Below are 14,835 nucleotides of genomic sequence, written 5' to 3' on the forward strand. Positions count from 1 at the left end.
CTGATGATGATGATGATGATGATGATGATATGGACTTAACCTTGAAAGAAGAATATTGGACAAAATTTTATATGAAGTTGATAGCAGTGATATCCCCCGATAATTACTACAGTCAGTTTTATCACCCTCATTGTGAACTGGTACAATTATAGACTCTTTCCACTGATCAGGCAATTTTTCCTTATGCCAAATAGAAATAATTAGACTGTGGATCTTAGAGCGTAATATTTCGCCTCCTGCTTGAATAGGTTCTGCCGGAATTTGATCACTACCTGGCGATTTATACCGTTTCAATTTTGCAATAGCACTTTCAACCTCAAAAGGGATAACTTCTGTTGGTATGCAGTGGTGCTGTAAATACAATAGAGGAAGCGATGCTTTCTATGGTATGCTATGTAACGGCTCGATACACAAACTTCAACAATAGAGAGACTGTTTTTGTGCGGTCCGAGCTGCGGCTATATAATGAGAACTGTGAGCCGTAAGTTCAGAGTGACAGTGACAGTCAGTCGCAAGCTTGGGGAGCGAAGTGAAACCACGAGCTCAGAAAATGAATAAGAAGTCGACCTGTGAAGTGTAACTGGAAGTCTTCATTCATGTGTGTAATCCAGTGACACTGTGATAGTGTCTGTATTGAGATCCGTTGCTAGAAGACGACTAGTGAAGACGGAAAATCCTAGTACGTGTGCAACGGTGAACTGTAAACTGTGTATATCGGCGACAGCGCTGTATTTAAGTGCAATTAAGGGAGGCTGTAACCCAAATGCCAATAAATCCAATCATCCGAACTAGAACCCGTCGTTTTCGTCGCGCGTACCACCCTACACGTGACAATATGTAGTACATAACAGAATAAAATCAGAATGAGTATGTAGCGAGCCCTTGGCAGTTAAGGAAGAAGGGTTCGGCTGAAGATTGATTGTGAGTTATTGTAACTGATTGTGATTACGATTGTAGGAGGTGTTAATAAATCCAATCAACCAAATCAAACCCCGTTATTACTAGTCACGGAGCTATAAATACGCGACAATATAATAAAGTAACTATTAAGAAGTTGTAAAAATTTCTCCAATTTTAAAGTTTTTTTTTAATTTTAAAATTCTCTCGTCGTTACGATGCGAAATTCTATGTTATTTTGTTGCACATTTTAGCTGGTGTCTTATCATCCAGGGTTCGCTGTTGTATTATCTGGAAGTAAAATACCACGTGTATAACTATCTGTGTTGTAACCGTCCCACTGCTACGCAACTTATTTGAATGTAATCAACTTTATTAATTTGAAAGCTGAATTGTTCAAAATGAAATGCAACGAACAAGTATAGTGAGACATAGGTCAATTCTTGTATGTAAAAGTTCGCGTCTTCCCACGCTTACAACAGAAACAGGAAGACACCCGTCAATGTTTTTAGGGCCCAAGCGACGCTTAAGCATTTGTCAAATTCTGACAAAAATACGTTGGAGTCTGATATCCTTAAACCCTTGTAAGCTTTAAACGGAGTGGAGGAATATCTAATTAAGATACTCCTATTTTTCAAATATAACCAATCACTAAAATTTAAGGGTGTGACAGGGCAGAGACGCTGAGGAAACGAGGATTTGAAGGTCCGAGTAGAAATCAGTTGTCGAAGTCAGTCACACACCGGGACTAGTTAGGACTAGATGTAAAAAGTCACACACCGGGCTTCGAAACAATCAGACGCGAAAAGGGCTAACACCGGCATTAATAAGGAAGAAGTAAAGTCTCATACTCCGCCCTGAGTAAATCAGATTTATAAGTTACTCGCCGGATTTCAGTTCAAAGTGGTGTAATTCTTGAATAAGCCAGAAGAAAAGTTATACTGGTGTTATTCAATTAGACGGTGTTAAGGAGTTGACCGAATCAAGTCTGATAGTAATCAGTTAAAACCCTGAAAGTGGTTTAGTTAAATAAGTGGCGCAAAACAAGTGTCCTCTAAATGATAATAACAACAGCATTTAAACCTAATATCTGCTTTAATCTACAATAAGCAATAAAAGTGTCGCTAAAAGTGTTTAGTAATGAGAATAATAATACCTCTGAATGTGATTGTGCTTTGGTTGTCTGTGCTTATTTTCTGCTTCTTTGAGTGTGACCCGTTAAGACTCTGAGAAAGAGGATCTAGCTCTACCGAACCCAACCACCTCACCTATTAAAAAATCAAAGAACCCTGAGATATAAATATAGTACAAGAAAGATCATAATTAAGCAGAAACCAATAAGGTACGTGAGAAGGAAGAAATACAATTAAAAAGTGGCGTTACAAGGGGAGCTGACTGAGAGAAGTACAGTTGTAGAGTGTTGGGGCATTTCAGATTTCGTGGTGTAAGTGAATTACTTTACCGATTTTTAGTTATCCATTTATTTTGAAATAAAGAAGCGGACACTTTCTCGTATCCGGGTAAAACTATTTCACTGCACGTGTACAAACGGCGCGGTTTCGATACTGGGCGCTGTGGCATCTGGTTCCCCGCTGCCGCGCTCCACGTGTACTCGAAATTCAGTTTTCAGTTATCAAAAGTCCACAGTCTCCAATTAACATAGATAAAATGAGAACATGACCGCAGTGTCACGATCCTGAATGACTATAGACGGTGCTGGATTCATAACTGTATTTACTGAACACTTACAGATCGTAACTACCATTATAACCTTATCGCTAATTCGCACACTCTGTATTTGACTACAGCGCGCACTAAGACTTTCCAGTCTGCTACGTCTTCACCAGTCGTTGTCTGGTATCGGTTTCCAACGGCGTATGTTGCCCTTCCTCTGGATTTCCCAACTAACCCCGTGCCTCAGCTACCAGATCACAAGGACTGAACCCGCAGCAGTCCTCTAACTCATTCACCGACCAACTCGCTCCACGGACCGCACGCACCGTGTAGAGAACACCGCTTCCAAGTTAGTTCATTGGTGCGTGTTAGGAATCTGTTGCCTAGCAACAGACGCTGTTAACAGAGTTATTACTTAGTAACGAGTCTACATGCTGCAATACTATAACGATGGAGGATTTATTTAAAGTGAGAGGGGGATTCCCAGTTGCTGATAGTTAAACACTTTTGTTCTGTGAAATAATTGGTTAGGATTCGGTACATAAAGCAGTATATTCCGCTCTTTAAAAATGTGTATACTTATCATTGTAAAATGAGTGCACATAAGTAACAAAAAACAGAAGGTGGGTGCAGTCCCCCCCCCCCCCNTGACAGAGAGAAGAGCAATATTTCTTAACAGGTGCAGGATCTATTGCTATGTGACACAGTCTCCGCATCCAAGGTTTTCAATCTTAAGAGCCACTCCACTTGAAAACATGGAGGATATTGAGCCAATTTATCTTCGAATACAAAAACAAGGACAACCAAAGAGATGGTGATGAATAAAAAGAAATCAAAGCGTTTGTACATAAAAAAGAAGTTCCAGGAAACAACGATTCGAACGAGTTTTTAGTGGCATATAACACAGCTACGGGCAATGGATTTGTGAAACGGTGTATGGTACAGCTGAAGCAGTATTCCCAGAAAACGAATAATCTGCAAATAAAATTTTATCTAGAAGAACTGTTCACCGAGTGGAACAAATGAATGGGGATTTGCTAATACAGATGAATGATACATTCGTGTACTTCTATCTACGTAGCATATGATGGTGTAACCGACACAGTTCAACTACTTATGTTTACATGAGGTGTGAATGAAAAATTTGCCATGAAAGGCATAACAACTGGAGGACTGTAAACAACTCTTGAACGGCGTATGATATTGCAGAACACGTCAGTCAGTCAGTCAGTCAGTCAGTGTGACCACAGACGGATCGCCGAATTTGATATGTAAAAATCTAGGCATTTTGAAAAGGATGAAGGATACCGCCTTTTCGTTACATTCTTCACCATGAGGTACTCTTTTAAACTATAGTATTTTAAATACTGCGGCATGTTGACCCGCTGCTAGGCAAAGACAGCGAAATGAGCATCTATACAACAGCCATTTCTAAGTAACGGCTCCTCCAACAGATAAGAACGCAAGAGTTCCACGATAACAAGTGCATTGCAACAGAGGAACTCAGTTGAGTGAGTTGTCCTGTGTGGAGGCGGGCGGGGTCAAATATCTGCACCGTAGCCCTGCGAGTCGTAGGAGAAGACGAAAAGTGAAGTCTGGAATCTGATTTATTTTATTTGTTTCATTCTGGTCCGTCACACTAACAAACAACACAGCAAGCCACGAACAATCCCTGGACGACATCAAGAACCTCCTCATCAACACAGACAGGCAGCACAAAATCTGCCCCGTACAAGGACGATAGGAGTACGGACACGAACCTACGTGGTTTTAAAAATTTTAACTATTGACAATCAAGGTTTTTTAAATAACATCTAGAAACTTTTAAAAACTTTACAATACCAGGAAGCTGCTGTGATTGTGAAATGTTCGACTTTATGCGTACTGTGCATTATAGGATATAAGTTTATGTATTTTTTAATCAAAACACCTATTGTGATGGTAGTTTCCAGTTTGTAATGATGTTCCCTCTGAAGATGGTCCGTAAGGACCGAAACATGTAAGGGAGATAAGTTTTCACGTAGCAAGGGCTTATATGTCACACTGGACGGAGTGGTTTGTATTTATATCTGGAATCTGAGACAGTAAAATATGGTCACGAGCCTCAGTGGACTCGGACCCGAAGATGACTGCGCTGGCGAGGACCACCAACAATTGTAAACGACAGACCCGTCCTCTCGTGAGAGAGAGCGCCCCACATCAACAAACATGCAACTGTCTGACAGCAATATAAATCTGGTCATAAGCTCCAGATGGGTGCTTTATTCCAAGAGAGATTGGCCGATTGGCCGTCGGTCGTAACGTAAGACTCAAACTCAGTCAGCTGGGTGAGAGTTGAATGGAGTTGGTTGCTGATTGGGTGAGTTAGTTACAGAACCGCTGGGGTTGAGTCGCTGTGAGCTGTTGCTCTTAAAAGCTGGTAGCTGTGGCCGGGGAACGTCCGCCGTTGGCAACCGTTACAAAATGACGGCTAGTGAAGACCTGACTGTGGGACTAGTGAGTGTGTGTGTGTGAGTGTGTGTGTACGATAGTGATCTGTCAAGTGTAGCCACAAGTTGTGGGTTAAATAGTTCAGTAAATACGATTACCAATCTAAACCCGGTCTATAAGCATTCATACACATGGGAATACGAAATATGTGACTAGAACAGATGTGAAATCTGTAAATTTAGTTAGAGCAAGAGATTTAAAACACAGATATCCCTACTTCAAGATCTGTGTGCCGACTACCCTCTTGTACCTTATAATTCCGATGTTCGATGACTGAGCTCGAGCTCAAGCTCAATGAAACCGTGGGACTTACAAGAAGAAATATTGCACGAAAAATAAAGTTATCGTGTTTCCATAACTGAGAGACAAGGACTGGAAAACTAGCCTGGCATTCTTGACTGATGTTCTGGAACATCTAAACAAATTAAAGGCGACTTTTCAAGGAAAGGGCCTCTTTACACACAAGTTACATACAGCCGTACAAGCGTTCAAAGCAAAATTGATTTCTGTTATCAAAAGAAGTAAAAGAAAATAAATCTACACAATTTTCTACTCTGTAACGAACATATGAAAGTCTACTGCAGCCCATAAGTACACAAGCATTCTTAGCAAACTACACTAAGAATTATGTAGACGATTTGAAAATTTCAGGAAAATGGAAAACGAAATTCAAATGCTGAAGTCTCCTCCTTCTTTGATGTTAAAATGTCTTCAGATAATAATCAGAAAGAAATGATTGACCTGCAGAGTGATAAAGGATTAAAATGAAAGTTCAATTCTGTGAAGTGTGTCATTTTCGGAAGGAGTAGAGCGTTGTGTCATTCCAAAGGACCTTCGATGGAAGATGCTATCACTGTTTGCGTACAGACAGAACTGTGAAGAAACACTGTCTTTACTGGAGCTGAACAAATCAGATTTAAGAGTACGAATGACAGATCAACTTAGTCTGCAACTTCACGCACTGCAGCATCAAAATCAACGGTTATGAACGAGCCTAAAACGGATAACTGTCCAAGTTATATAACTCATTGTCGGTATATTAGCTTCGGTTAGTACTGACAATGGATCATATAAATTCGACAGTTATCCGTTTTAGGACCGTTGATCGATCGTTACGCCCGTCCGCCCGTGGATATTCATTGAAAATTTTGGAAAAACTTCCAAGCCATCTAAACTGTGAATTACATTGGAAAGGTTTAGCATCCTTTTTACATTAACACCTGCGGTAGTTTCTGCGCGCATCTCTTAGAGTAATTCGCTAAATATTTATCGAAAGAAAAAAGTTACGAACAATATTTATAAACAAAAATAAAACACATTTTACGTTCGATAAATTTCCGTCCATATTGTTATTTTCGAGTGAGTAAATCAGTGGTCTCCTGGACACACAGAAAGATTGCCGAAGTATCTTATATCCTATAATTACTAAACTGAGCTCTCCTTCCAGCTCATTTAAGGGGTTTATATTTTTATATACATGACCGCATATTTAATTAAATGTAGCTGGTTTCGCTAAGTCTTTTTCATCAAAACATGCAAATCTATAAGAAAACAAAAAGTTATATTGTTTCAGGAAAAGAACAAACAAAAGAAAGTCTTCAGGTAAAACCGCGTTGAAATGAGACTTGTTTCATTCAATTACAACAAGACTTCCAGCATATATTAAATAATTTATTTTATCATTTCCCTCCACTGTCAATTATTATTTCACAGTCCACATATGGTCTAAAACAAGGAGATGCTTTATTGCCACTCCTTTTCAACTTTGTTTTAGAATATGCCATTAGGAAGGTCCAGGGAAAACAGGTGGGATTGAAATTAAATGAGACATATCAGCTGTAGGCCTATCCTGATGATGCGAATCTACTGGGAGGTAACAGAGATACCATAGAGAGAAACACACAAACTTTGATTGACACCTGTAAGGAGGTTGGTCTAGAAATAAACACAGAAAACTAAGTATATGTTGCTGTCTCGTCACCAAAATGCAGGGCAAAATCATGACATAAAGATAGGAAACAGATGTTTTGAAAATGTGGCACAGTTCAGATATTTGGGAACAACGATAACAGATCGAAACCTGATTCAGGAGGAAATTAAGAGGCGATTGAACTCGGGTAATGTTTGCTATCATTCAGTCCAGAACCTTCTGTCTTCTCATCTGCAGTCTAAACATAAAAATCTGAATATATGAAATTATAATTTTGCCTGTGGGTCTATATGGGTTTGAAACTTGGTCATTAACATTAAGGGACGAACACTGACTGAAGGATTGGCCGCGCCATAGCTGAAGCGGTTAGTCGCTGTCGTCCCACCGCGGCGGCCCGGGTTCGATCCCGGGCCTGGTCAAGTGGAATTTGTGGTGGACAAAGCGGCGCTGGGGCAGGTTTCCTCCGAGTACTTCGGTTTCCCCTTCCAATCTTCATTCCACCAATTGCTCCACAATCACCCTCACCTATCATCTGGGGCTGGTACAGTAGGCCAGAAGTGGCCGCAGTACAAGGGACTTTGTCCCACCCCACTAGAAAAAAAAAAACATAGACTGAGGGTGTTTGAGAACAGGATGTTGAGGAGAATACTTGGACTGAAGCGAGATGAAGTGACAGGAGGTTGAAGAAAACTGCATAATGAGGAGTATAATTAGAATGATCAAGTCAAGGAGGATGCGGTAGGCAGGGCATGTAGCACGAATGCGGGAGAGGAGAAATGCATATAGGATTTAACTGGCGTAGTCATAAGAACGCCAAGCATTTTCTCAAATAACAAATTAATAAACAATATGTTAAATAGCCAGCACAAATCAATGCGGTCGAATTATAAATATACAACATAAATACAGTGATAAAGATAATTACACTAACTGCTCAAAAACGTCTGACGTAGGAATGATTAACTATGCCGAATTTAATTTACAATTTTGGAGAAAATCGGGAAGATAAACCACGGTACGCATGTCGCAAGCAGTTCTACAACAGAATCAATGACAATGTTTCTTTCAAAAATGTGTACTCACCCAAAACATCACGTTAAATCCAAATATAACATACTTCAAGCAACAGCTAACTTCACTAGTGTCTCTTCTGTACTTCCGAACAGGCATTTTGGCCACATTTAGATCACGATTCATATATAAACGAACATAATAATAATAATAATCAGCTGTTCACGAACTCACTCACGTTACATGCCATTGTCACTCCACACACTTCCCTCTTGTACACACAAGCCACGGATCAAACCACCACAACCCACACTTCTGATTAGTTCCACCTTTCTGAGCTATCGACGGTAGCGCTGACTAGTTTTACCCATAATGCACTTGCGCATACCAAGCATAGACAATAAAAATGAATTTCCCTATATATTCGGAAATATTCACCATAAAACAAAAGCGAAAAATAAAACTATATAATATTAGAGCTATATATGTATTAACATGAATTAAAGGAGTAAAATATAATCTACTGAAGAACGTGCTGGTGTGCTGTAAAGGTGTATTTGAAAATGATCAGATCTATTGGCAACCCTGCAGACCGTCTGCCATGACGGTGACGAAAAGAATTTTGTTAATCAAAACAAAGCTAATGTTCTAAATGTACTATATATTATTATGTCACTGGTTTCAACGGCCAGTTATTCTTTCTCAGATACTCAATTTTTTGTAATATACCCAGAGAACTCAGTTACATCAATGTTACTATGATTTATAAGTATAATACTTCCTCAGTAGTTTAATATACGTCACAGCTTTTCAATATATGAATAACGTTGTTTGGATATGAGGGAGGGGGAAAGGGTTGGAAGTTATGTGATGGGGGGGGAGAGGAAGTTGAAATCATTGCGCAAATTTCTGACATAGGTTGGAACAAATTTGTAATTCATCCGCAGGAGGAAAATTTAGTTTCACAGAATCAGGACCCGTTATTATGGATTCCGGAGCGACAGCAAAAGTTCCCGTCTCACCATGGGGAAAGCTGCAGCAACCTTCAGAACCAGTTTGTTTGGCAGATATTATGTCCGAAGAACTGGCCAAAGACTTGCAAATCAGAGAAGAAGAACGTTATAATAAAGACTTGGTGGTGGAACCTGAACCGTTACCGATCATAGAATGTGCTCCAGGTTGTGATAGTGACTACATGATTGCACAAATGTTACAAGTTCAGTTTGATAAAGAATATGACGACCTGCTCAAGAAGACAGAAGATAAATATAATGGTTCATCGAAAGTTTGTATATCATATTCAAATTATCGTGTCATCCCAGAAAATCTAGTATATGACAGTGATTCAGAAGATGACATAGATGATAAACATCGAGACTGGGACAGTTTTGTGAGTACTGAGAAGGCTTTCAAATCCATGCCTAAATGTGGATATAGGAAACAAGGTGAAGAAATGGTAACCAAACATGATATGACTATGTCCAGTCGCCGAAATGCATGTCGGGTAATGGAATTCCCTCCAGAGTTTCAGACAGGAGATGGTGGTGGGTTTGATATGCAGCTATCCAATAAAGTGTTCAACAGCTTGAAAGTCTACTCACGCAGTGAAGAATCCCGAAGGCATCGTTTACATGACAAGACTGAACAAGCAACAGCAGAAATGTGTGTTGATACCCATACCCGTTTGCTGCTGTATCGCCTCGTGAATCAAGCGGTATTGGACAGAGTGAATGGTGTTGTCAGCACTGGCAAGGAGGCTGTCATTTTTCATGCTGATGGTGGAGCTGGAAGAAACTGTGTTATACCCAAGGAATGTGCCGTCAAAATTTTTAAGACAACCTTGAATGAATTCAAAACACGAGATAAATACATAGAGGATGATTACAGATTCAAAGAGAGGTTTTCAAAACAAAATCCCAGAAAAATTATACATATGTGGGCAGAAAAAGAGATGCATAATTTGATGAGAATGCAGAAACATGGTATTCTTTGTCCTGAGGTTGTAGTTTTAAAGAAACATATCCTGGTTATGTCCTTTATTGGAGAAAGTCATAAACCTGCTGAAAAGCTGAAAGAAGCCTTTCTAAAACCTACAGAACTGACAGAAGCTTATTGTCAGACTACTGCAGGAATGAAAAGTCTGTATGAAAATGCTCAGTTGGTGCATGCAGATTTATCAGAGTACAATATTTTATGGCACAATAAGCAGTGCTGGTTCATTGACGTCAGTCAGGCCGTAGATCGCAACCATCCAAAAGCACTCGAGTTCTTGTACAGAGATTGTGTTAATATTTCGACATTTTTTAAGAAGAAAGGTGCAGATGACACAAGGTCTGCAGAGGAACTCTTCACACATATCACAGGTTTCCGTGTGGCTGAAGGTGGTGTTGGTGTACTTGAACAGGTTAAAGATTTTGAGCGAAATGAAGAATTACTAACTCATGAACAGGCAGAGAAATATTATCCATTTGAACATTGCTGGGAACAGTCAAAGAATGAGTAACAATACCAAACTGTTTCATATTCAAAATCTGAAATGCCATGTGTCTTCTGTATACTATAAACTGTCCAGAATATAACAAGTTTTAGGACTTTTGTCTTGAATATTTAATTCTGATTACTGGTAAAATGGTGGTTCTCATGTGTAGTTCAGTGTTGACCTAAGAGAGGCATTTGTTCAAGATTATTCAGGTTTTAGTTTATTATCAAGGCATAATGGGAACATAGTCCCTATGTTTATAAATTGGTGGCAGTTGTGATTGTGGACCTTGGCAGTGTCTCTTTCCTGCCAGGATAATAAAATGATTTGCCTTAAGGCTGTGTAGTGTAACACTATTAACACCACATATATATAACCTAATTTGGAAATAGTAATACAAGTATTTTTTTGTGTGGAAAAAATTGTCTAGGAATGCAGAGGTGAACCATCAAAGCTCAGTTAACAAGTTCCATCTTTAATTACTATATGAAAGAAGACCCATATGTTTCTTAGATTGCTTCAGCTTTCAGCAGCTGGTGTTAAATTTTGTGGATATTAATATGAAGGACTACTGTGTATCATAGATTAAAGGCAATGGTGGTGGTTACAGAATTTTATTTGCATATATTTTCTGCAGGGTGTAAAATTTGCCTGTTTGATAATGTATTTGTGCAAAATGATTGTAGTTAGGCTGGGGATTTAATAAAATGTGTTCATTTCCTGTGGCCATCTTTTATGTGAATGTAAGGTTTTATCCCAAGAGTTCTGCTTTGGCTAACATTTTCTTTCCTGTATAAATTCAAAATTATCCACTTAGAACTGAATTTATTTACATTTGAAGATCCTTTGCAGGACTATGCCAAGCGTACACTGCATGTCATAATACAAATGTTTGGTACTACAGTTCAGACGAGTTGCCAAGAATGTTGTATTAATTTCATAAATGTTTACGTGCCTAAAAATTGTCTGTCAAAATAAATTCTTTTACAGAGTACAGATCAGATAACAGAAAATATATTAATGGCATAAATGTGTATATTTTAACTTCAGTTATTAATGGTATACAGAAGATTATTAAATAACTCAAGTTCTTCAGCTTTTCAAGCTAAGCAGTTATCATGTCACAGCTTGTGAGTAGAGAGAGAAAGAGTGTGTCCATGCTATGTTACAACACTTTTTATTCTTGCATGTGGTGGAAGAATACTTTCTGTACTAATTAAACTTTACATATTTGATGCTATTTGTGTTTAGTTTTAGTTCTATTCATAAAATGTTTCTTTGTGTACATGAAATGTGACTTGATTTAATATTTCTTATGGGGTAACATGTCACTCTGCCACTTCTCAATATTGCAGTTATTTAATGTTAAGTGCTGACGGTACTGACTGCCTCTCTGTATATAACACAGTGACTGAGTTTGATGCATGTGTGAAGTGGACTGTTCTCTTACTGCAAGAAACAGTGAAATGTAAATTGAAGTGCATGTTTTGTGATTCAAGGTACTAAAGTTATTGAAAAGAACACTTCCAGTTTAAGTCTAGCTTTGGTCTAGTCACATATCAAAGAAAGAGAGGAGCATAGGGCTATTTAAAATAATGCTTTAAAAGTTACCTCATTTATACAGGAACTGCGCTCGTCTATTCTTCTGGGAAGCAAACAAATCGATCAGTTTTTGATTGATTGCCAGCATCTATGCAATCATGTCCTTATGAATGCTAAGTACAGCCAGTGCCTTCAGACGTTCTTGACCCATTGAGTTCCTTAGATATGTCTTATACGAGGGGCGTTCAAGTTCTAAGGTCTCCGATTTCTTTTCTCAGGACTGGGAGCAGATAGACACATGCGGTTTAGTTTAAAATACGTGTGCACTCTTTGTGAATGCATGACAGAGATGGCAGCACTGTACAGCACACAGAACTCTAGTGGTGGCAGCGAGAGCGAGCAGTGTTTTTGATACTTAAAATGGCGACGTTTTCGTTACAATAACAGCGAGTAATCATTCGTTTTCTCCACTTGCGTGGCGTGACACGCATTGAAATTCATTGCCAGTTGAGTGAGACATGTGGTGATGGTGTCATGAATGTGAAAAATGTACGTTTGTGGGTGTGACAGTTCAAAGAAGGCCGAATGTCATGTGACAACGAATCAAAACAATCTCGGCCTTGCACCAGCTGGTCTGACAACATGTTCAACCGAGTTGAGAAAGTTGTTTTGGAGGATCGCCGATTGAGTATGGAAAACATTGCCTCCAAAGTTGGCATTTCCGTGGGATCTGTGCACACAATCCTGCATGAAGACCTGCGAATGTCCTCCAGGTGGGTGCCACAAATGCTGGTGGACAACCACAAGGCTGTGCATGGCAATTTGCCAGGCGATGTTGACACGTGATGAAGGCATGAATGGGACTTTGTTTTCATCAGTTGTGACAATGGATGAGACATGGATGCCGTTTTTCAATCCTGAAACAAAGCGCGATTTTCCAGTGGTCAAAACAGACTTCTACAGAAGCGTTCATAGCGGCCATGGAATCAAGGTGTCGACGTTATGAAAAATGTGTATGGCTGCAGGGAGATTACGTTGAAAAGTGACAGAAGTTTCAAATTGTTTGAATGGTTATTGTGTGAGAAAAAAAATCGGAGACCTTAGAACTTGAACCCACAACGTATGTGCTGCAGCGGCCACTTCTTGTTTTATTGATGTTCAGGTATTGTTCTGTGTAGGCTCTCTGTGTGTGTGCCACTGCAACAGGGATAAAACAAGAAGTGGCCGCTGCAGCACTATAGACATAGGGCGAATACCCCGAGAAATTTTAATTTTTTAAATTTGGAAAAAGAAAAAGAACGGAAAATTTAAAGAATTTTACTTTGAATTGAAGATTTAAAAAAGTGCCAGTTTTAAAAATCAAATTGACATGTGTAGGTTAACAAAGAGCTTATACATACATACAATTGGAAAGACTGGTGTTTTTAAATTTTAAACCACGGGCAGTGTAGCAGCTATGTGAGAATATACACCAGATGATGGCCATTTAGGGCCGAAACATGTAGTGTAGAGGAAGGGAAGAAGAAAGAACTACAATTAAATTGTTGCGCTTAAGACGGAGTTTGTCTCATATATTGTGTGAGTGTAACAGGATGCTTAAATATAATATTGTAGACATATGATTTTGTGTAGACATCTCTTTCAATTTGACATTTGCATTTACTGTTGAAGAATTCATATTCATAAATTTAGATAGAGTGGTATATTTATGCTTTCACTAATTACTTGAAAATTATGTATCGTAAGAGGACTGGAAAACACATGTTTAAGGACAAGACTTTCCAAAGAGCCCACATCACATTCCATCAAAACTTCGGTGCATATTTCATAGGAGCAATCTTTGGTTACATCTACCACAACACAACACACACTAGTGTGAAATGGACAAAGGTAATTAATCTGGTAATATGGGACCTATGACCAGATATTAACGTGAAACAGCAATGTTAGTGTTAAAAAATGCAATGTTTGACCAGCTTGACTGTGCACACGTTAGTACAATATTGCAATGCATGAAGATTAAAATTTCAGATACTGGGAGTACAGAGAGTTTATCATTGAAGATTTGTTTTCCGGAATATAATGCTGTACAGTCCAGTGACAGTCAATAGACATTTTTGAGGAACATATCACCTCAGTTTTCAGGGTCAAAGAATAAGTCATTCTGGCTCCTTGCTTGTCTCATACTGCACCCTGAAGATGAAGGCTATATATTCCTCCAAAATGTGAGTTAACTTTAACCATGCTACACAGCAGTATATCCCAAAAGAGAGAAATCTTCATAGCCACAGTGATAACCTCAAATCCAAGAAACATTTTCAATATTTTGCATGCCTCAGACTTCCTATGTTTCTGCTTCTAACAGTATTGAAGTGTAAATATCAAACGTTTTTATTAAATACCAACAATAATAATTTGGTGTTTCCAGGTGGGGCACTGTGTGGTGTGGCTCATTGCCATCACAGCACTTTTATTCACCCATCTGATATCCACAGTCTTCTAGCAGCCCAGCTACAAACATAACAGCCTAATAGCAAGTCTGTATGCATGTAGTTATAACATAATCATAGCAGCAGCAATAGGCACCATACATACATACATATTTATTTCGTTCCAGAGATCTACAATTGGCAGTGCTGCCTTGAGATATAGAACATGTCAATAAAAAGTACATTTAAAATGATAAATTGTTAAAAATTAAATATCCAAGACATTTAAAAAGGCCACATATAATTGTAGTACATTAACAGTTGTAGAACACAAACAAGTAACACATCAAACCAAATCACAGACACGACACCGAAACAAACAA

At 38.8% G+C, this 14,835-nt stretch overlaps 2 protein-coding genes and 1 long non-coding RNA gene across 7 annotated transcripts in view; 2 read left to right on the forward strand and 1 right to left on the reverse strand.

The window, feature by feature from the left end:
* The window catches only part of LOC111868877 (tetraspanin-5), a 427,945-nt gene extending 419,658 nt beyond the window's left edge, over positions 1 to 8,287 (reverse strand). For all 5 annotated transcript variants that reach the window (XM_023859932.2, XM_023859930.2, XM_023859929.2 and 2 more), the window contains exon 1: positions 8,075 to 8,287. In XM_023859932.2, coding sequence (XP_023715700.1) covers positions 8,075 to 8,188 — 114 coding nt within the window. In that variant the 5' untranslated portion in view covers positions 8,189 to 8,287. The remainder of the gene's footprint in view (positions 1 to 8,074) is intronic.
* A 569-nt stretch (positions 8,288 to 8,856) lies between these two features.
* On the forward strand, positions 8,857 to 11,206 carry LOC111868885 (serine/threonine-protein kinase RIO3). Its single transcript, XM_023859950.2, has one exon. The coding sequence runs from the start codon at positions 8,988 to 8,990 to the stop codon at positions 10,503 to 10,505; it is 1,518 nt and encodes a 505-aa protein (XP_023715718.1). The 5' UTR covers positions 8,857 to 8,987; the 3' UTR covers positions 10,506 to 11,206.
* A 2,357-nt stretch (positions 11,207 to 13,563) lies between these two features.
* LOC111868884 lies at positions 13,564 to 14,835 on the forward strand. The gene is made up of 2 exons (XR_002843579.2): positions 13,564 to 13,913; positions 14,452 to 14,835. It is a non-coding gene; the product is annotated as an uncharacterized LOC111868884 (long non-coding RNA).

The sequence above is a fragment of the Cryptotermes secundus genome, unplaced genomic scaffold, assembly GCF_002891405.2.
Source record: "Cryptotermes secundus unplaced genomic scaffold, Csec_1.0 scaffold592, whole genome shotgun sequence".
NCBI lineage: Eukaryota > Metazoa > Arthropoda > Insecta > Blattodea > Kalotermitidae > Cryptotermes > Cryptotermes secundus.

What these genes read in the sequence shown, in the direction of transcription:
- LOC111868885 (XM_023859950.2), top strand. Translation starts at nt 8,988, where the DNA reads ATGGATTCCGGAGCGACAGCAAAAGTTCCCGTCTCACCATGGGGAAAG.